General features: G+C 35.6%; 2 protein-coding genes across 4 annotated transcripts in view; one reads left to right on the forward strand and one right to left on the reverse strand.

The window, feature by feature from the left end:
* Positions 1 to 22,039, forward strand: part of RICTOR (RPTOR independent companion of MTOR complex 2) — a 137,472-nt gene that overhangs the window by 110,935 nt on the left and 4,498 nt on the right. For 2 of the 3 annotated variants that reach the window (XM_006063515.4, XM_025270575.3), the window contains 11 exons: positions 1,088 to 1,180; positions 1,748 to 1,854; positions 2,315 to 2,544; positions 4,287 to 5,295; positions 5,568 to 5,639; positions 8,953 to 9,130; positions 9,902 to 9,980; positions 10,679 to 10,912; positions 19,601 to 19,756; positions 20,089 to 20,212; positions 21,792 to 21,930. In XM_006063515.4, coding sequence (XP_006063577.2) covers positions 1,088 to 1,180; positions 1,748 to 1,854; positions 2,315 to 2,544; positions 4,287 to 5,295; positions 5,568 to 5,639; positions 8,953 to 9,130; positions 9,902 to 9,980; positions 10,679 to 10,912; positions 19,601 to 19,756; positions 20,089 to 20,212; positions 21,792 to 21,930 — 2,421 coding nt within the window. The remainder of the gene's footprint in view (positions 1 to 1,087; positions 1,181 to 1,747; positions 1,855 to 2,314; positions 2,545 to 4,286; positions 5,296 to 5,567; positions 5,640 to 8,952; positions 9,131 to 9,901; positions 9,981 to 10,678; positions 10,913 to 19,600; positions 19,757 to 20,088; positions 20,213 to 21,791; positions 21,931 to 22,039) is intronic. The other variant, XM_025270572.3, reaches the window with a different exon arrangement.
* OSMR (oncostatin M receptor) overlaps positions 3,686 to 22,039 on the reverse strand; it is a 95,259-nt gene continuing 76,905 nt past the window's right edge. Inside the window, exon 19 of the mRNA XM_044932607.2 lies at positions 3,686 to 3,751. Within this exon, the coding sequence (XP_044788542.2) occupies positions 3,701 to 3,751 (51 nt within the window). The 3' untranslated portion in view covers positions 3,686 to 3,700. The remainder of the gene's footprint in view (positions 3,752 to 22,039) is intronic.

Raw genomic sequence — 22,039 nt, forward strand, 5'->3', positions numbered from 1 at the left:
ATTCTGTGCTTGCAGTCCTTAGATACATAAACAGGCTTGCATACATTTCCCTGACTTAGGATCTTTTGCATATGTAATTTGTTATGTAGAATAAGTAACCCAGTCAAGGTCCAAGTTCTTTTCCTTTCTAGTTTGTTGGGAAAGTTCATCTTCTTAGTAAAAAAACATGCTGAAAAATTGAATTTCTTCATTCCTCTCATTGGAAAATTAAACTGAACCTGAAACATGTTCAGTTAACTTTGGTGTGTAACAAACTGAAATTATCAGCTGCTGTTTGTTAGTATCTAACTACTCTCATATACTTCATGAAATATTGGAGGCTTAGGCAACCAGCTGTTCTTTGAGTATAGCATGCACATCAAATTTTGGGGGGGAGTATGTCTTGCTACTAGGTCTTTTCAGTAAGTATAACCGTTTTCTTATTTTAGGAATAGTTACAGAAGTATTTGTGTGTGTTTCTTAACAGTAGTAACCTAGATGTTCAGTTCCTTTTCATATCAGTATTCCCATCTCAGGAGCAAAAGTTTTACATAAATACACTCCATAATTTCATGTATTTTTATATTATCCATGAAGATTATTGAGGTGTGTACCTTTATATTAATTTTTTTTAATTTGCTGAAAATTTAAATGATTTTCTAAATGTCATTATCTCCATAGTATGAGAAGATCTAGTTGCTAATTTATTATTTTCTGTCTAAAAGAAATAATGATAATTAATGGCTAACATTTTATAATACTAAGTGCCAAGTACTTTGTTAAACTTTCTATGTAATAATTCATTAAATCATTAAACTTTATGAAACAGAGGCTATTATTATCCCTGTTTTAGAGTTCAGGAAATCAAGGCATGGGGAGATAAAGTAATGTGCTGAAAGCCACTTGCCTAATAAGTTCCCAGCTCTAGTATATGAGCTCAGAGCGCATATTCTAATGCTGCTTCTTAAGAAATTTTGCATAAAATTATTTTAAGATTTTAAATATATAGAAATCACTAAATATAAACATTAAATAGATTTTAATATACAATAAGAGAATATGTTAAAAATGTATTGGTAATCATATGGCATTTTTTTTCCTTCTCCAGAATATTATTACAGAACTCTGTCACAATGTTCGTACACCAGATTTGGATAAATGGGAAGAAATTAAAAAACTGAAAGCATCTCTTTGGGCCTTGGTTTGTAACAGACACTTCTATGAGATCTTCTAAATTTTTAGATTTTTACTCATTTTCCTATTGATATTAAATAAAAATTATTTTGTTTGGAATTTGTTCTTAGATTAGTATTCTAAAGCCAAGATTGTTTCTGCCCACTTAAATATTAGAAAGTAAATAATTAAACTATTGTTTTTCTTGATAAGACAAAAGTAAAGTGAAGTTGCTCAGTCGTGTCCGACTCTGCAACCCCATGGACTGTAGCCTACCAGGCTCCTCTGTCCACGGAATTTTCCAGGCAAGAGTACTAGTGTGGGTTGCCATTCCCTTCTCCAGGGGAAATCTTCCTGACCCAGGGATTGAACTGGATGTCCTGCATTGCAGGCAGATGCTTTACCATCTGAGCCACCAGGGAAGCCCCTTGATAAGACAAATGGAACTTTAATTCCTGAAGTTCCTTATGTGAGGTTTTTTTTCCCCCACAGTTCTTACAGATGTGGTTAGATTTTTTGTGTTATAGGTAGCTTTTTAAATGTCTTAAGAGTTACTCTTGGAAATATATATGACATGTGATTTCCTTTCTTTTAGGGAAATATTGGCTCATCTAATTGGGGTCTCAATTTGCTACAAGAAGAAAATGTGATTCCAGATATACTGAAACTTGCAAAACAGTGTGAAGTTCTTTCAGTCAGAGGGTGTGTTATTTAACTCAGAAATCTCTATTGCATATACTGTTGTTCACATGTGGATGTGAGAAAATTAGTTTATGATTATAGTTTTTCAATTAAACCTCTTATGGAGTTCCTTGTTTAATATTACTTTATTTTTTAACATTATAGTATTGACATTTACCCTGCAAGTAAACAGGGAGAGTTTAGCATGTGTCCAAATAGTCCAGTGTTCCATTAGCCTAAATATTCTGAATTTATTTCAGAAAAGCTAATGTATATGTATATATATGTTTTTTATTTGATTATAATTCTTTGAAATTATTTCCTTGTAATTAATAGTTTTATTAGGAAGATTTTCATGTCATTTTTAATAGCTTATTAAATAAAATGCAAATGTACATATAGCAAACCAATATTTTATGGTTGCTTTCAGAAATCTCAGTTTGAAATTATAAATTGTCAATACTTTACTTTTTCCTTACAGGACCTGTGTATATGTTCTTGGGCTCATAGCCAAAACCAAGCAAGGCTGTGATATTCTAAAGTGTCACAACTGGGATGCTGTAAGGCACAGTCGTAAACATTTGTGGCCAGTGGTTCCAGACGATGTAGAACAACTCTGTAATGAACTCTCATCTGTCCCAAGCACCCTCAGTTTGAACTCGGAGTCCACAAGCTCTAGGCATAATAGTGAAAGTGAATCTGCACCGTCAAGTGAGTACCGTGACAGCGATGTGTGAAGCCAGCAGAACTGACCCTGCTGATGTAAAAGTTAAATGAATTTTACATTCTTAATTTACTTCTTTCGGAGATAATTTGGCAGTAATAGCTTCTTGGAGAGTGTGTATCTTTTCACAACAGGGAGTATAGCCATCAACCTGTGTTGTTGTTTGCCTTTGCTTTCTAAATAGCTGTTGGAAACTCGTACTTACAGAGTTAAATAATAAATCATGTGCCAGAAGAACCATTCCCCCCACCTTTTTTTTTTTCAATTTCTAATAAGTAAATGTTTATTTACCTACTGTCATCTTTTACCTAATTCTTTAGTTCATTTTTCATATATAGGGTTGTTGAGCTAGAATATATTTATTAAGAGGTATTATATTCACATACTCATTTATAGAAGAAAAGCTAAATTTTAAAATTAAATAGTGAAACTGCTAAAAGGGAGTATCAAAAATCAACTAAATGAAGTTTAAAAAATCAACTAAATGAAAAATGGATTGCAATTTTAAGCTCTGTGTTAAACAGTGCTAGGTGCAAAAATTTAAGACACAGTTTTTTTAAAGAGGCTAGGGCACTGTTTATCGAACATATTTCACCAGGTCTGAGACATCCTAAATTATAATATGCACACCACTGTGTAAGAAAAAAAGATGCCTATTACAAGATACATCCTGATTTTAGAGATTTTAAGTGTGAAACATGTGCATCTTAAAATTGACATAATATGGAAAAACAGTGCAGTATGCAAGTTTAAGATTTTGTTTTGCCTTTGTTCAGAATATATTTGAAATCATTTCTAATTATTCAACAGAAAAATAAAATACAGTCCCATAGATGTCATTAGTCACCTGGATTGACTTTTTTATTAGAGAGAGGCATTGAATTTCAGAGAAGGCAATGGCACCCCACTCCAGTACTCTTGCCTGGAAAATCCCATGGGCAGAGGAGCCTGGTAGGCTGCCGTCTATGGGGTCGCTAAGAGTCCAACATGACTGAGCGACTTCACTTTCACTTTTCACTTCATGCATTGGAGAAGGAAATGGCAACCCACTCCAGTGTTCTTGCCTGGAGAATCCCAGGGATTGGTGAGCCTGGTGGGCTGCCGTCTATGGGGTCACACAGAGCCGGACACAACTGAAGCGACTTAGCAGCAGCAGCAGCAGCAGGCATTGAATTTAGAGGAGTTTCTTAGTACCTAAAACAAAATGAGAAATAAATGTAATTCATTTAAACATGAACTTAAAATGTGGTGACTCAGTTCTAAGTATATGTTGTTCAAGATTGGACATTCATTTCTTATAAGATTGATTTCTCTTACCTATTGTGATTGGAAGTATAAACCACCAGGAACATGTACCAACTGAATAAATATCCATAGTCAAGTCTCCTTTCTGCCTTTAATTTTATCCTGAATATTTGGAGGTTTTAGAAACTTACTGGGATGCAAAAGAAACTTCAGATAAGCTATGACATAATGAGTCCTGTAGTTTTTTTTTGTTTTGGAAATAACAGAAGATTTCATATTGACATAATTTTATATTTTATTCAAATACAAATTCTGAATCTCAAGGAAGCTCTGTTTATTTGGCTCAGCAGTCTTAACTCTTTATTTTTGAAAATAGTTTTTCCAGGTGACTATTAGACAAAAATTTCCTCAGCTATGTCACTTAAAGTTACCATAATTATTTGTCCTTTTTAATGTGCTTTTATTATCAATCCTTTGATTGTAGGTATGTTCATCATGGAGGATGACCGGTTTGGCAGCAGCTCTACTAGTACATTTTTCCTTGACATCAATGAAGATGCAGAGCCGGCATTTTATGATCGACCTGGACCTATAAAGGATAAAAATCCATTCCCTTTCTTTGCTTCTAGTAAACTTGTGAAGAATCGTATCTTAAATTCTCTTACTTTGCCTAATAAAAAACATCGTAGCAGCAGTGATCCAAAAGGAGGGAAACTGTCATCTGAAAATAAGACAAGCAACAGGCGGATCAGAACGCTTACAGAGCCCAGTGTTGACTTTAATCATAGTGATGATTTCACACCCATATCCACAGTACAGAAAACATTACAATTAGAAACTTCATTTGTTGGGAATAAGCACATTGAAGACACTGGTAGTACTCCAAGTATTGGAGAGAATGACTTAAAATTCACCAAGAGTCTTGGTACAGAGAATCACAAAGAAAACACAAGCCGAGAGAGATTAGTTGTAGAAAGTTCATCGAGCTCACATATGAAGATACGTAGCCAGAGTTTTAATACAGATACTACAACAAGTGGCATAAGTTCAATGAGTTCAAGTCCTTCACGAGAGACAGTAGGTGTAGATGCTACGACTGTGGACACAGACTGTGGAAGTATGAGTACTGTGGTAAGTACTAAAACTGTTAAGACAAGCCACTATTTGACGCCACAGTCTAACCATCTCTCTCTCTCTAAATCAAACTCAGTGTCCCTGGTGCCTCCAGGTTCTTCTCATACACTTCCTAGAAGAGCACAGTCCCTTAAAGCACCCTCTATTGCTACAATTAAAAGTCTAGCAGACTATAACTTTAGTTACACAAGTTCTAGAGATGCCTTTGGCTACGCTACCCTGAAAAGATTACAACAGCAAAGAATGCATCCATCCTTATCTCATTCTGAAGCTTTGGCATCCCCAGCAAAAGATGTGCTGTTTACTGATACCATCACCATGAAGGCCAACAGCTTTGAGTCCAGGTTAACACCAAGCAGGTGAGCAAATATACATTTTAAAATGAACATGGTTGAATTTTAACAGACTTAAATGTAAAGCGTTAGCCAAGTTTTACATCTACATAAGCCTCAGAACTAACCTACTGTTCACTGTAGTAGGCTATAAGCTCCTAGTTACCCGAATGTGATTTGAAATGGATTCTTGCAGCTGCGAGGGGGGAAAAGAAACTCCTTTAGGCCCTGGAAATAAACATACATGCTTTGCAAGGACACATAAGTCACAAGCTTTTTTTATTTCTCGCTTCTGCAAGGATCAATTTTAAAAAGAAGCATGTCGGGGGAATCAGGAGCTTAAGACCTACAATAACAAACAACTTTTTCAGGTAGGTCAATTTAAGGCTCCAAAAGTTGACCTTTTTTTTTTTTTTTTTGAAGATAATAAAATTTCAGTACAAGTCTTTCCAGCTTAAGTTGTTTAGTCGCTAAGTCGTGTCTGACTCTTTTGCGACTCCATAGACTGGTAGCCCGCCAGTTTCCTCTCTCCTTGGGATTTCCCAGGCAAGAATACCAGGGTGGGTTGCCATTTCCTTCACCAGGGGATCTTCCTGACCATGGGATCAAACCTGCGTCTCATGCATTCGCAAGCAGGTTCTTTACCACTGAGCCACAAGGGAAACCCTCAGTTTAAGTAGCTGTGATAATTAAAGTAGGAACCAAATGAACATTAAATGAATTACTTGATCCTCAGAATTCAGCATTGCAGTATGCCTGTGCTCAAGAACATTTGGGAGATTTCTGCCGTATCTAAAGATTATATCAAGCTGGTCAAAGTAGTAAATTTTATCTGTAAAAGATTTTCATCACTAAATTTGATTTTTGTAAAAATTTCTAAAAGCTAATTTTTTGTTGGGTCAAGTGCTTCTAAAAATTTTCTATAGTTTTTGATTATTCATTTACTTTTTTTAAATGGATGTATTTGCCAAGTAGTGAGCCTAGTTCCTAGCACAAATTAAGCACTCGATAAAAGTTAGCTATTATCATCATGATTATTATCACTATTATTATAGTTATTTCTTTAATCCATTTGGCTCTTATGTAATCAAGTTGTTAAGAAGTTATGAAGGCATTTTCTTTCAGTAATGTTAACACATTTAGTAGAAGAGACTCCTTGCAGCAGATAGTAAATTATGTTCCCTTTGGTAGGATTTCATAAATTATGCAGTACTGTCTTATCTATCTGACAGCCTCATCCCTCTCAACAACTCACTAGTATAAATCTATGCAGTGACATTCACAAATTTTATTCAAAGGAGGTACCTCTGACCCACATACAAAATTTGTCGGTATTTATTCTAACAGGTTTGGATATCAGGTTTTCAGGCCTATAGAAGCAATAATTAAAAACTTTTACTGGTAAGGACACTGACAAGAAAGAACAGCTTTTGAAATTGGTAGCAAAGAAGGAAACTTTTATACTAAAGCAAAGTATTTGAAAACTCGAGACTATAACAGCTAGTAGCATTCAGCCAGGGGCAGTAATGTAGCACCCAAAATAAGTAGTAAGGATACCCCCATCTTACAGCTCAGTACAATAAACAAAGCACTGTTAACTCTGGACCACCCAGTTAGGATTCTTCTACCCAGTTAGAATTATTCTATCTTGTTGAAGCAGGTATTTCTGTCTAAACTGATTACAGCACAGGTAAAAAGTTTCATTGCTTAACTATTCATTAGAATAAGCCAGAAATGACAACTCAAAATCACTATTTCCTAATCAGTCTGGGTTCTTAGGATCTTATTTCCTGTATTCTCTGTTGGAATGATAGACGGGTATGTGGAAGTTTTACTCCCGGAGTAAAATTCCAGCTTATTGGCATTATAAAGGATTACTATTTGTTTTTCATTTCTTGGGAGAAGGGAAAAAATAAAAACAAGATAAAGCAGTCAAGAGAAACAAGAATAGCTGTACAAAGGAATGAATGCTGAACAGAAATCTTACGTTCATCAAATCTTCCACTTAATCTTCAAACTGTGTTTAGTATTTAACCAGGTTCCATGGAGGAAAAAATTGTCGATATTGGTCTTCCTTTTCCCACTTCTTTCTTCTGGTTAATTCAGAGAAAATGAAAATGATGGAAGATAACTACACATTTACTATAATAGTTTAGATCGAGGCTGAAAAGATTTTTTTCCTATAAAATTAGAAGAGTAGTCATTCTCATACTGTAGTATAATGATTAGCGTGAATCCAACAGTCTTAAAAACTGTGTCTTTCTGAGATGTTTCTTTGAGGCATAGCAGAAAAAAACACTGAGTAGGAATCCTTAATCTTGAGATCTAATCCCAGCACTGAGTGAAGGAACTTGGAAAAAGTTCCATAATTATGCTGTAATGTCTCATCTCCTTGGAATTCAAAAGCTTTGCAAGCCTCATCAATCCAGAACAAAGGCAGACAAGCCTCTCAATTGTTTACTGTTGTAAATCTATATAGTAAAATTCATGAATTTTGAAATATGTAGGCCTCAATTGCTTGGAGGCAATTGGAGTAGATCAGTGGTTTTAAGCATTTTTTTAAGCATTAACTTTTTAAGTAGAGAAACCCTTTCTGCATAAAAACATTTCTGTGGAAACCCAATGTGAAGAATATGTAAAAATGGAGCTACTCTGATTGAAATAGGTATTGTGGAGGCAAGTATAACAATAATTTCTTCCCCTTCAGTCCAGTAGTCTTTGAAGAATTCTCTGGAATTAGATATAAAAGTACAAATTAAAAACTACTGACCTATTTTATAAAATTTGTAAGTTTCAATTCAGAGTGATTTTTAGGTGGAAATTAGTAGTGGTTTTTCCTATGTTACTTTTATTAGCTATTTATAAAACATTTATTTTGTATGCTTTTCAAAATAATTCTTTATTAGGCTACATTTTTACATTTTAAATGATTTGAGTTTTCAAATAGCAGTATACATATACTGTAGAACCTTGGGTACTGCCTTGTATATACAAAGCAGGCATATAATAAATATTTTAGTATGTCTGTTACATAAATAAAAATCTGTATAAGAAAGGTATATCTTATGGAAATGTTAGTATTCCGTGTCATGGAATCACTGGTAAGGAATGTATTGAGGAAACATCAGTGCTTCATATAAACTATCCTTTGTACTATTTATATATGATACCATTTTTACTATTTTGTGTCTGCTATGTTAGAAAATCTTATGTTGATAAAGTAATTACTATACAAAAGAATAAGTGATTAAGCTTATTTTAATAAAAGTAGTATTAAATAGCATTAGTAGACGTGCCCTTACTTCTATGATAGCAAATCTGGCAGTCTGAAGTGACTGTGAAGTTAATATTTGGATAACACCTCTTTTCTGAGGTCAGTTTTGTTTTTATTTTTACTTGTAGATGTTGAAAGTTACCTTAATTGCTCACCTTTTCACTTTTACCTGAGAGACCATAACAGTTGTTTTTGGTCAACAGTCAACATTACTAATGAACTATATATCAATTTATAAGAGAGAAGTATTTTCAAGTGTTCATATGTTCTCAGTACATAAGATGGCACTGTTTAGTACTTGACGCGCTTTCTCTCCTTTTTGAAGATACGAAAGAAAATGGAGTACAGTTATTTGTCTGATTGCTATAGCAAATCAATAAACTAATGTAGTTTTTTTAATGATATTCTAGGTTCATGAAAGCTTTAAGTTATGCTTCGCTAGATAAAGAAGATTTATTAAGTCCTATTAACCAAAATACGCTGCAGCGCTCCTCCTCCGTGAGGTCCATGGTGTCCAGTGCGACATATGGTAGCTCAGATGACTATATTGGTCTTGCTCTTCCAGTAGATATCAATGATATATTCCAGGTATCATAAATTCTTTTGGTTTCTTTTGAATTAGTTTACTTTTCTTTTCATATTAATTGCTTACTAGAAATTATAATTTAGAGTGAATACTAATTTTAGGAAAGGTGATATTCTTAGGCAGTTTTATTTAAAGAAATTTTACCGTGAGAATTATTCCACCTTTCTCAATTATTCTGTACTCTTTTTAGCACCTCTAAGTCCCCAAAACATTATCCTTTTTCTCTTCTAATACTAAATCAGCATCTTGTTTGATTTCTTTATCTGTATATTCTCTATAAAAATTTTAAGTCCTAATCTTGCTTTTTAGTCACATTTGACTTATTCCTTATTTGTTTAAATTGATATACAAGTGACATATAACATTGTTTAAGTTTGAAATGTACAGTATAACCCTTGTTTTATTTAATCCTTTGATTCTGCTTATCTCATACATGGCAGCCACATACTGTGGTAATCCCACAAAATACTCAACAATCTAGATGGTAGATAGAATTAAGAATACACATTTGTCTAGAAGACCAAAAACACTTTAGATAAATTCTAAAATAATTATTTTAATATCCATTTAAGTAAACAAGGCTAGATAAGGACCTTAACGGTTTTATGTTATTTTGTCAAGTTTTGGTAATACAACTTCCTTCAGTATCTTTTCATTATAGGTTCATGTGCTCTAGTAATTCCATTTAAATTATATTTCATTTAATATTGCTAATATTCATAAAATAAATTTCTTTTTATAATAGGACTTACCTTGACTTATATCTATTTCAGGTAAAGGATATTCCTTATTTTCAAACAAAAAACATACATGATGATCGAGGTGCAAGAGTATTTGCCCATGATGTTGGAGGTAATGCGTGGTTTTTGTTCTCTTTATATTAAAAAGAAAATTCTTAACAGTAGGATGACACTAAAATTCACATATATTTAATTTTGGGCAAGAAAATAGTTAAGTCAATTTAAAATTAAACCATAACTTTTTTGCGGGGGGAACTAAGTACCTAGCCTCTCAAGAAGACAAAAACCAGATCAGTTGTTTCTGTTTTAAACATATAAAAAAAAATTGAGCACTTACTTTTTTTGGAGAGAGGAGACAGAAAAAAACTGTATACATTACATGATCTTTCTTTGCTATGATCTGTAGTATTCTAATTAATATATGCATATCAGCCACAGCTTTAAAGCTTTATAATCTTGATTTTTTTCTTAATAAGGACCTCTTTAGACCCATAATTATTTACTTTTTCTTTATGCAAATGTTGAGAAGAATTGAAATGATACCTAATTGTATAATTTTAATTTTTTATTTTGCATTTAAAACCTCATGTTAAAGTAAGATAAATATATCTGCTGATATTATTTTCCTAATTTAAAGCAAATTATCCTGTTTTTCTCCCCAATTAAGGTTAGATTTTGAGTCATAAAAGGTGTTCTGATTTTCTTCCCTAATTTCCCTTCTTTAAAATTTCACATAGTTTAATGCATCTTGAAAGAAGTGTCATTGATGCCATCTTCCTCAGATTATCTTTTATATTTACTCACACACAGGTCTTCCATCTGGAACTGGAGGTCTTGTAAAAAACTCTTTTCACTTGCTACGACAGCAGATGAGTCTTACGGAAATAATGAATTCAATCCATTCAGATGCTTCTCTGTTTTTAGAAAGTACAGAAGACACTGGACTACAGGAACATACAGATGATAACTGCCTTTATTGTGTCTGTATTGAAATTCTGGGTTTCCAGCCCAGTAACCAACTGAGTGCAATATGTAGTCATTCAGGTGAGTGATTATGTCTGTCTGGATGAATCCACCTGAATTTGAATCTGCTCAATCACAAGACATCTCCTACTGATCATCCTTCTTTCTCCATCTCATTACCTCAGCTTCAGTGCAGTCCCTCAGCATCTACCTGTGGAGTGTTAGTGTTTGTCTCCAATTTTGTCCCCTTGCAATTCACCTTTCATACTGTTGCCTTGGATTAGTCTGTTGACAGTTCTTTACTGACTTTTCATGTCTAGCACACAAGACTCCATCTGATCCGTCAATTGTTTTTATCACCATTCCCCTGTCTTGTAATTGACATGCCATTACTTACTTATTTGGTGTTCTTGAGCAGACTGTGCTCTTTTTCATAATTCTAGGGTTGAAAAGTGTGTTTTCCATGCTGTTCCCTCTTGCACCTTCCCCTCCTCACACCCATGCAAGCTCACACACAGCCATGTAGAGCCCATTTGGCAAGCCCACCTCATCCTCAGAGATGAGCATGTTTCATCTTCACAGCTTTGTCTGACCCTCTTAGATATTGACACTTTTTCCTCTTTACTTTTATTGCCCTTTGTACATAGATCTCTTGTGTTAATTATTTTTGGTTATTTTTTTCCATTCCATTCAGTAAGGTGCTTCAGGATATAGTCTGTCATGCCCTTTCATTTTTATTTTCTAATACCTAGCTGCATACTGCTTTATATACTAGGCACTCAGTATGTTTTTGTTGAGGTAGAAAGTGAATCAGATCCGGATTCAGCTTTTTTATATGATATGTATGTTTAAAATATAACTATAGATACCTTTTCTTGGTGAGTATCACTTCGCCACCCTCAGAAAAACCTAGTGATAACCAGAATTCTCTGGGTCATTCATCTACACTTCTCCATGGTATTCTGATTAAGAGCTTCCCAACTGATGGATTTTGGCACACTGATAACTGAATAGGTTATGGATGTGCTGAGAGATTAATCCTCTCCCAGTAGGGCCTGGGTTTGACAAACCCTTGGACAAGGCACTTCCCACTATGAACAGGGACTCAGCCTGCTATATTATTTTCATTTTCTGTTGAGTGAAAGGTTTGGTCAGTATTGTTCTGATGTATTGTACACAGAAAAGAAGATGCTACTGTCATTTGTCTATACATTGTTTATGATGTTTTAGTTCTTGTAAGTTCTGTTTGTTTACTCATTCAGCAAATACTTAGGAAGCACTTACTGTGGAGTTCCGCTATACTCTTTTCTCTTTATCAAACAGGAAATAGGGAAGCCAGCCCTCTAATTACCCAGTCACAAGACAGTCCAGCAAATTCATTTGTGATCTGTTGCTGAGCTAGTTGGGCTTCCCTGGTGGCTCAGACAGTAAAGAGTCTGCCTGGAGCATGGGAAACCCAAGTTCGATCCCTGGGTCGGGAAGATCCCCTGAAGAAGGAAATGCCAACCCACTCCAGTATAGTAATCAGGTTGAGACTCATCAAGTTTGGGACTTGTGGAAGAATTGCTGCCATCAGTGAGGCTCTCACCTTGGCACAGCCATTAGAACCCCTTGACTTGTTATTCAAGTGATATGAAGTGGGGAGGAGAATAACTCTTAACTGGGAAATGATTACAGTTTACTACTGATATCCTCTCAGAGGTGTGAAAGGAGGCAGGCTAGTTGTTAAAAAGACACTGAACCTCTACTCATTCATGCATTCAACTTAATATTTATTATGTCACTCTGGGGATCAGGCATTGAACTAGATGCTAAGAAGACAATTGTGAGAGGAAAAAATAAAAAGACACTATTCTTATATTGTATATCCAATGGAGAAGGAAATGGATTGATCAACCACTCAATCAGTCAATACACAAATATAACAACCACATTTGCAACAAGTGCCATCAAGGGTAGGTACCAAGTACTAAGTTTTCCGTCAGTCATATCTAACTCTATGTGATGCTATGGACTAGAGCCCACCAGGCTCCTCCTCTGTCCATGGGATTTCCCAGGCCAAAATACTGGTAGCCATTCCCTTCTCCAGGGGATCTTTCCAACTCAAGGATCGAACCCAGTTTTCCCACATTTCAGGCAGATTCTTTCCTGTCTGAGCCACCATTACTTGCTGCCTGGTATTAGCAAAGGAATAGAACCAAGTGAGCTTCCCTGGTGGCTCAGCGGTTAAGAATCTGATTGCAATGCAGGAGACCTCCTGCAATACAGGAGATGCAGATTCAGTCCCTGGGTTGGAAAGATCCCCCGGAGAAGGAAATGACAAACCCACTCCAGTATTCTTGCCTGGACAAGAGGAGCCTGATGGGCAGTAGTCTGTGGGATTGCAGAAAGAGTCGGACATGACTTGGCAACTAAACAACAGACATCATCAAATAAGCAATCAAAGAAGAGACTTCTGAAGAATTGCTGTTGAGCTGTGGTTGAAAGAATGAATAGAACCTAACTGAATGAAGACTGGAGTATAGAGAATTTTAAGAGAGAGGAAGGAACATGAGTAAAAGTCTTCTCTGATGGGTGCAAGCATGGGACACCCATGGGAATGGAGCCTGGAAAGTGAAGGGAGAGGAAATACAGGATCAGCCTAGAAAGATAGGTAGAGACCAGGTCTTGCATAGCCCTTTCTACCCAACGTGGCCAGTGAGCCAGCAGCAGCAGCATCACCTGAGCACGTTAGAGATGTCATCTCAAACTCTGCCCCACACAGAATCAGAGTCAGCATTTTAACAATATGCCCAGGTTATTCGTGTATACATTAATGTTTGAGAAGCACTGCTATCGGCCAAATGAATGAATTAATGTATCAGAAGGGAGATATCTTTATTATCCATGCATGCTCATTTATGTCCAACTCTTTGTGATCCCATGGACTGTAGCTCCCAGACTCCTCTGTCCATGGAATTTTCCTGGCAAGAATACTGCAGTGGATTGCTATTTCATCCTCCAGGGGTTCTTTTCAACCCAAGGATCAAACCTGTATCTCCTCCATTGGCAAGCAGTTTCTTTAGCACTGAGCCACCTGGGAAGCCCTATTATCCGTGGCAGATAACTAAAAAATAGTTCTCTACTTTTTTTTAATTGAAGTATAGGTAATTTACAATGTTGTGTTACTTTCAAGTTACAGCAAAGTGATTCAATTTTACATGTGTGTATGGGTGTCTTCTCTTTCAGATGCTTTTCCATTGTAGGTTATTACAAGATACTGAATATAGTTCCTTCTGCTATACAGTAGACCTTTGTTGTTTACCCATTTTATGTGTAATAGTGCATATATGTTAATCTGAAACTCCTAATTTGTCTCCGCCCATCCCCTTTGGTAACCATAAGCTTGTTTTTTATGTCTGTGAACCTATTTCTGTTTTGTAAATCAGTCCATTTGTATCATTTTTAGATTCCACATATAAGTGATATCACGTATTTGTCTTTCTCTTCTGACTTAATTTGATAATCTTTAGGTCCATCCATGTTACTGAAAATGGCATTATCTCATTCTTGTTCATTGCTGAATAATATTCTGACTTCTTTATCCATTTGTCTATCGATGGACAATTAGGTTGCTTCCATGTCTTGTCTGTTGTGAATAGTGCTGCTGTGAACATTGGGGTGCATGTATTTTTTTGAATTATGGTTTTCTCCGGGTATATGCCAGGAGTGGGATTGCAGGATCATATGGTGACGCTTTAGTTTTTTTAAGGAACCTCCATACCATTCCCCATAATGGCTGCGCCAATTTATATTCTCACCAACAGTATAAGAGGTTTCATTTTTCCTCTATACCTTTTCCAACATTTACTATTTGTAGACTTTTTAATGGTAACCATTCTAACTGGTGTAAGATGGTACCTCATTGTCGTTTTGGTTTGCATTTCTCTAATAGTTAGTGGTATTGAGCGTCTTTTTATGTGCTTATTGGCCTTTTCATGGTCATCTCTATGCCTTCTTTGGAAAAATGTCTGTTTAGGTCTTCTGCCCACTTTTTGATTGGGTTTTTTTTTTTTTTTTTATTGAGCTATATGAGCTATTTGTATATTTTGGAAATGAATTCCTTGTCAGAAACATTGTTTGCAAATATTTTCACCCAGTCTGTAAGTTGTCTTTTTGCTTTGTTTTAGGTGTGGTGTTTTTTTTTGTTTTTTGTTTTTTTTTGCTTTTGCAGGGGGAGGGAGGGGGTTGCTGTACAAAAGCTTTTAAATTTATTTTGGTTATTTTTGTTTCCAGTTCAGTTACTCTGGGAGACAGATCCAAAAAAACATTGCTGCGGTTTATGTCAAACAGTGTTGTACCTATGATTTCCTCTGGAAGTTTAGGTCTCTAATGCATTTTGTGTTTATTTTTGTATGTGGTGCTAGAAAATGTTCTAATGTTTCGTTTGAACATTTCATGCTTTTACATGTAGCTGTGCAGTTGTACCAGTACTACTTTTTGAAAAGACTTTTACCCAGTGTATATTCTTGCTTCCTTTCTCTTAGATTAATTGACCATATGTTCATGGGTTTATTTCTAGGCTGTCTCTTCTCTTTCCTTTATCTATATGTTATATGTCTGTTTTTGTGCCATTACCACACTGTTTGGATTACTGTAGTTTGCAGTAGTCTGAAGTTGTCCCTCTGCTGTGTAATGATAATTTTAAAGAGACATCAGGACTTCAACATAAGACTTTTCACTCTTTAAAACTTTCAATCTGGTGGTAATGTTGGTAGTGGCAGTTGTTCAAAAAATGTTAAAGCTCAGAGGAAAGGTGATTATGATATTTCCTAATACTGTATTCTGTGTCTACCACCTTCTCAGATGTTTATGCAATGTTTTGTTAAGTATGCAAGGCAAAGTGTTGGCTGCATTATATGTTTCTTTAGGGTGCACTTTATGTATACCACTGCATTTGCCATATTGTAGCTAACCAACTAAAAGTGGGTTAGACTGGTGTTTTAGACTAGTCCATCTGTGAAAGAGAGCACTGGAAAAAAATCAGCAGACTATAAAGGATAATAGCAAGGAGATTGGTTTGAATGTCTGAGTTATTAAACTGACAGATTTGTGAGGAGTGGGTAGCGATTACATTGAGTAAAGGAGGGCCCTAAAGAGACAGTGGTGGTTTTGAAAAATATTAGGTGTAAAACCCACGTTTCAGTAGCAGTCTATACAAAAGATCAGTGGTACGCAGATGATGGTGTAAGGGGAACACCAGGTGGTGTCCCATCTCCCTGTCCTCACCCAAATGTACAGCTGGGGATGGAGGAGACCAGGAAGTGCCAGGGCTCCAGGAAATCTCAGACCCTGGTGTAAACATAGCAGGGTGTGGGGTTTGGTGTCAAGAGCACTGAGGCTCAAAGCCAAACGTTTCCATCTTAAAATTTGATCTTGGGCAATATACTTAGTTTGATTGAGCTTTACTTTTAATTTTTTCTTAAATTTCTAAATGGGAATAATGATACCTGGCTTATGGTGTAGTTTTGGTACTTCCTAACGTGTAAGATTAGCATTCACTAAGCTGTCCATTAATGGTGACTCACACTAAGTTGTTTACATTAGAAATAATATTCTTTCATAAATTCTGATAGTTCAATTAGAATGATCTTACTGTGTTCCTAAGGAAAATCTCCTTGTTCATTTCAACAACAGTCTCCTTGTTCTTGCTGCCCAGGAGAAATGATGATCAGGTGAATAAAAGCTCCTCACAGAAATTCTTGATTTTTTTGATGAATTGTTTCAGCATTTAGTACGCTATTTGGAGACTTCACTTTCTGATAGGAAGAATTTAGCTTATGATTTTTCTGAATTAACCCATATGGACTTACATAATTATTTTCCCTAGAGCTTTTTATTCTTTCTCACATAAGGCTGGATTCAGCCTTATGCCCAGATACAGGGTATAAAGAAGGTATGCAGTCTCTTAGACACTGATCTATCCTATACTTCATGTCACTATTTTTAATTAAAAGATAAAATAAAGCTGAGCTAGTGGCTCAGACAGTAAAAAATCTGCCTGCAATGAGGGCATCCTGGGTTCGATCTCTGGGTTGGGAAGATCCCCTGGAGGAGGGCATGGCAGCCCATTCCAGTATTCTTGCCAGGAGAATCCCCTTGGACAGAGGAGTCTGGCGGACTGCAATCCGCAAAGTTGCAAAGAGTCAGACACAACTGAGCAACTAAGGACAGTACAGAATATTATTAACTAAAAAGAGAGAAAACAATAAAAGCAACAGCTACAGTTAAGAAACTAAACATCAATTACATAGATAAAAAGATTCAATTTATGGACATAATGCTTCATCCAAATTAAATATAATCTAGAAATAAAATGTGTTGAGTAAAAGTGTGTAAAAGTTTCATTGCATTGAATACTTTTCAAAATTAAGGTCCCTAAAAGTCAATATCATCAGTCTAGTATGTACAGTTTTGGCCTTTAACAGAGTGCTAGACATTATCTTCCATACCTAAGAAGAAGTAGGTCAACTAGCTTCCCAATTTCAAGAAATTTTGGTTCTCCATATCCTGCTGCTGCTGTGTCGCTTTAGTCGTGTCCGACTCTGTGCGACCCCATAGACGGCAGCCCACCAGGCTTCCCGTCCCTGGGATTCTCCAGGCAAGAACACTGGAGTGGGTTACCATTTCCTTCTCCAATGCATGAAAGTGAAAAGTGAAAGTGAAGTCGCTTAGTCGTGTCCGACTCTAGCGACCCCATGGACTACAGCCTACCAGGCTTCTCCGTCCACGGGATTTTCCAGGCAAAAGTACCGGAGTGGAGTGCCATTGCCTTCTCCATATCCTACTGATTAATAAATAGTGCCAATATTCTACCCACGTGTTCTCTGAAGTTTCCATTTAGCACATGTAATTATTTCATAAAAAATTTTTATTCATATGGTTTAGCAAGTTTCACACAAAAGATACCCCATGGATTAAAAGCCTTCTGTTACCACTATTCTTGGGATGTTTTTTCACATCTTCCAGTGGAAGAAGATGTGAAGAAGACTCCAGTGAGGCTTCCCTTGTAGTTCAGTTGGTAAAGAATCTGTCTGCAATGCAGGAGACCTAGATTCGATTCCTGGGTCAGGAAGATCTCCTGGAGAAGGAAATGGCAACCCACTCCAGTATTCTTGCCTAGAGAATACCATGGACAGAGGAGTCTGGTAGGCCACAGTCCATGGGGTTGCACGAGTCGGACATGATTAGCAACTAAACCACCACAGTGGGAGAAACTAATTGTTTTGGCTTCTTAGTTAGAGGCGTGGGTTTTTTTTTTTTTTTGGTTTTTTTTTTTTGGGAATAAGAATGGATGATATCTTTAGAAATAAAATGTGGTTGTAACAGGTTAGAAATGTTAGGAGTCATCACTGGTTGAAGATGAGGCTGAAATGAATAAGTTTATAACTTTTCAGAAACAATGTTGACAAAGGAACATTGTCAGCATTTTCAAAACAACGTTGACAAAGGAAGATATAATTTTCTTATTGTTCTTTGTGCTGGAATATTTTGTCTTTTTACTTCCTGGGAAGCTTACTGAGTCCAAAATAACATAGTCATTTCTTACCTGGTTATTCAGCATTACTGGTTTTTAAGTACATCTTTAGTTCTCAGATCTTTGGCAGTAGTTTTATTTTTAAAATCAGTGTATAATTTAAGTAGCATATGTTACTTTTAAGTACCTGACAGATGTGTGATTTTCTTAGTAACCAAGATATTACAACTATGCTAAGTTGATATCCTGAGGAACCAGAACATATTCTGCTTAGTATTATGTCACTATTAATCTTAGGAAGTACTTACAGGTGAGATGAGGTAGTGACATCTATTTTACTGAAGCAGCATAGGGAGAATAGTATGTGTTGGTGTAGGTCTAGTTTCCTGGACTTTTAAAAAACTCTTATTACCACTCTGACAGTGTACTGTAGTGGAAAGAGGATAGGACTGACTATCAAGAGGCCTTACCATTTGACTGATGGTGTCTCTTCTCTCTGAAATCTCTTTTTCTTAGCGTACTAAGGTTGCATGATTTTCTGGGTTGCCCAGTGTTACCTCCTAAAAGGATAACTGAAGACTTTCTGATTTCCATTTGCTCTAATCACTTAGTTTAGGTGCTCAGGGAACTTTTAAATAAAAAATATTGATGTTATTTTAGCTGTACTAAGATGTTTAGTTGACTTTAAAATCCCATCTAGGAGTAGACCTTAGCAATGCATGGATAGTATAGTAAGTTTAACCCTATGGAAGGAACTGATAAGTCTGGAGAACTGTGATTGTTATATTGGTGATTATTAAATGGTAGGACTAGCAAGTGATAGAAAAATGGATACAGTGTAATCTCACTTATACACCTAAAGAGCAAGAGAGAGAAATTTAAAATATCAGACGATCTGAATTTTTATGTATTTAAAGAGAAGGCTATTTAGTTTAGGGGTGGGCATGGAAGATGGGGTAGGTAAAAGACTCTCACTTATTCTATATATATCTTTATATGAATTATTTAAATAAACACATATTTATTATTATTATAGTTTAGGAAAATAAAATCTCAGGTATAAATGTCTTTAGAATTTAACACGTTACTATCTGAGCAGTCTGTAAATTTACTTTGAAAATCTTCATCTTGGAAAACAATTATTGAAGAGACTGGAAGGAAATTACAAGGAGAACCATTCCTTTGTGGTATACAGTGCAAGCATAGGACTTAAGCTGTTTTGATCTGTTGATTGAATTAATTTATTTCTTCAGACCTTCAAGACATTCCATATTCTGATTGGTGTGAGCAGACTATCCATAATCCCTTAGAAGTAGTTCCCTCTAAATTTTCTGGCATTTCTGGATGCAGTGATGGAGTGTCTCAAGAAGGCTCAGCCAGCAGCACCAAAAGTACAGAATTGCTACTAGGTAAGTTTTCAGATTTAAATCCAAACCTTGTTAACTGTACTTAGTTGTTTGTTGTTAATGATGAGTGCTGTTCATTAGTTGTCTCAAATCTATGACAACTTACTTTTATTGAGGTATATTTAGTCCACCATTGTACCTGTATCAGCTGCTGATACGTACTTGCTTAGCTGTCTGCTTTCATTAGAAAGAATTTTGATCCCCAAATGATTGGCAGGTCATGTGCAGTTTATCTTAGTTTTATATATATCTTTGGTAAAGTTTAAAAACAAATTCCATGAGTTATAGTAATTTTCTGTTGTGATACAGATAAAATATTTTGATCTTCTTTTCAGGTGTTAAAACAATTCCAGATGATACACCAATGTGCCGTATACTCCTTCGTAAAGAAGTTCTGAGATTAGTCGTTAATTTGAGTAGTTCAGTTTCAACTAAATGTCATGAAACTGGGCTTTTAACGTAAGTAAGCTTTGAGATGAGTATTTTTTGCTTTTTTATGGTAAATACTTAAAAAGTTTGATCAGTTAGCTTTACATCAGTAGTTCTCAACTGCATGGCATATCTGAGTGAGCCTAGATTTTCTTCATCTACTTCAACCAAACTAACATATGGTAATAAATTGAATGCAGAAGCAGGTATGTGAATCCAACGGTTTTCTATTCAGCCAGACGTTAAAAAGATTTGTAAAAATGTAAAACAATAGCAACTCTTCTCACTGTCTTGCTGCTACTGCTAAGTCACTTCAGTCGTGTCCGACTCTGTGCGACCCCATAGACGGCAGCCCACCAAGGCTCCTCCCTCCCTGGGATTCTCCAGGCAAGATTACTGGAGTGGGTTGCCATTGCCTTCTCCATCTCACTGTCTTAGTTTTGGAAAATATAGTTATTTTTCATTAAAATATATGTATTTATGTTAACATGTAATGATTTTATTTTTTAAATGAATTAATGTTTTGTAAATTTTCTAAATTTTGTAAATTTCTTGTATGTTAATTATTGATGGCTATGGCCCACAAAAGTAAAAGTAAAGAATCCACCTGCAATGCGGGAGATGTGGGTTCGATCCCTGGGTTGGGAAGATCCCCTGGAGAAGGGAAAGGCTCCCCCACTCCAGCATTCTGGCCTGGAGAATTCCATGGACTGTATAGGCCTTGGGGTCACAAAGAGTTGGACATGACTGACTGACTTTCACTTTCATGGCCTACAAAAAATAAGATTTGGGGGTTTCTCAACAATTTTTAAGAAAGTAGAAGAATTCTGAGACCATAAAACTCAAGAAAAACTGGCATACGTAAAAATAAGTGACATTTTCTTGGTTTAATTTTTCTCTATTTTTACTCCTTTCTTTTAATAAAAGTTGTAGAATTTTTTTTGCTTTTCTCAGTCACAGCAACATGATAAAAGAATATTCAGGCCATCTTCAACATCTTTGTTATGCACTATTTAAAGCTGTGATCCTCAAAAAATGAAATGCACCTCAGGGTCTCCTGTGGAACTTTATAAAATGTAGTAGCACATATACCAGGCCCCCACTGCAGACCTCCTGGCCAGAAGCTTTAAGTGTAGAGGGTCCTTTACCTGTGTTAGCCCACCCCACTGCTGGTTCTGAGGTGCTGTACCAGGCGAGAGCCACTACTAAATGCTGAAAGATACAAAGACAGAGCCCAGTCAAAGTTTAACTTCAGTTTAACTTTAAAATTTTATTTCTATTTTAAAGCTTAGTTTTAAAAATACTGAGTTATTCTGGGCCAGTAAATACATTTTGTAATTTCTCAGGCTAGTGAAAAAGAATATTTCTCACTTTCTAAGAAGTATTTGGGTTTTTATCATTTTAAGAGATAGCTGAAACTTAAAATAGTTATAGTTTAAGTGTGAGGTAGGAATATTTACTATTTTATATTCTTATGCCCTCACTCCAGATATGTCACTTGATCTATATATCCAGAGGAAAAAGATATTTAAAAATGATATTTTGAAAGAAAATAGGCAAGTCATTATTATAATTTTTCATCACATCCTAGTCTTTTCTTTCATTTTAGAATTAAAGAGAAGTATCCTCAAACATTTGATGACATATGCCTTTACTCTGAGGTTTCCCATTTGCTGTCACACTGCACATTTAGACTTCCATGTCGGAGGTTCATACAAGAATTATTTCAGGATGTACAGTTTTTACAAGTAAGTAGGATTTGTATTCTGAACTTTATCTTTCAAAAATATTTGTTTGAATTAAACTAAAAGTTTTGAGATTATATCTGTTAATAGACTAGAAAGTCATTAATAATTT

The sequence above is a fragment of the Bubalus bubalis genome, chromosome 19 (assembly GCF_019923935.1).
Source record: "Bubalus bubalis isolate 160015118507 breed Murrah chromosome 19, NDDB_SH_1, whole genome shotgun sequence".
Classification (NCBI taxonomy): Eukaryota; Metazoa; Chordata; class Mammalia; order Artiodactyla; family Bovidae; genus Bubalus; species Bubalus bubalis.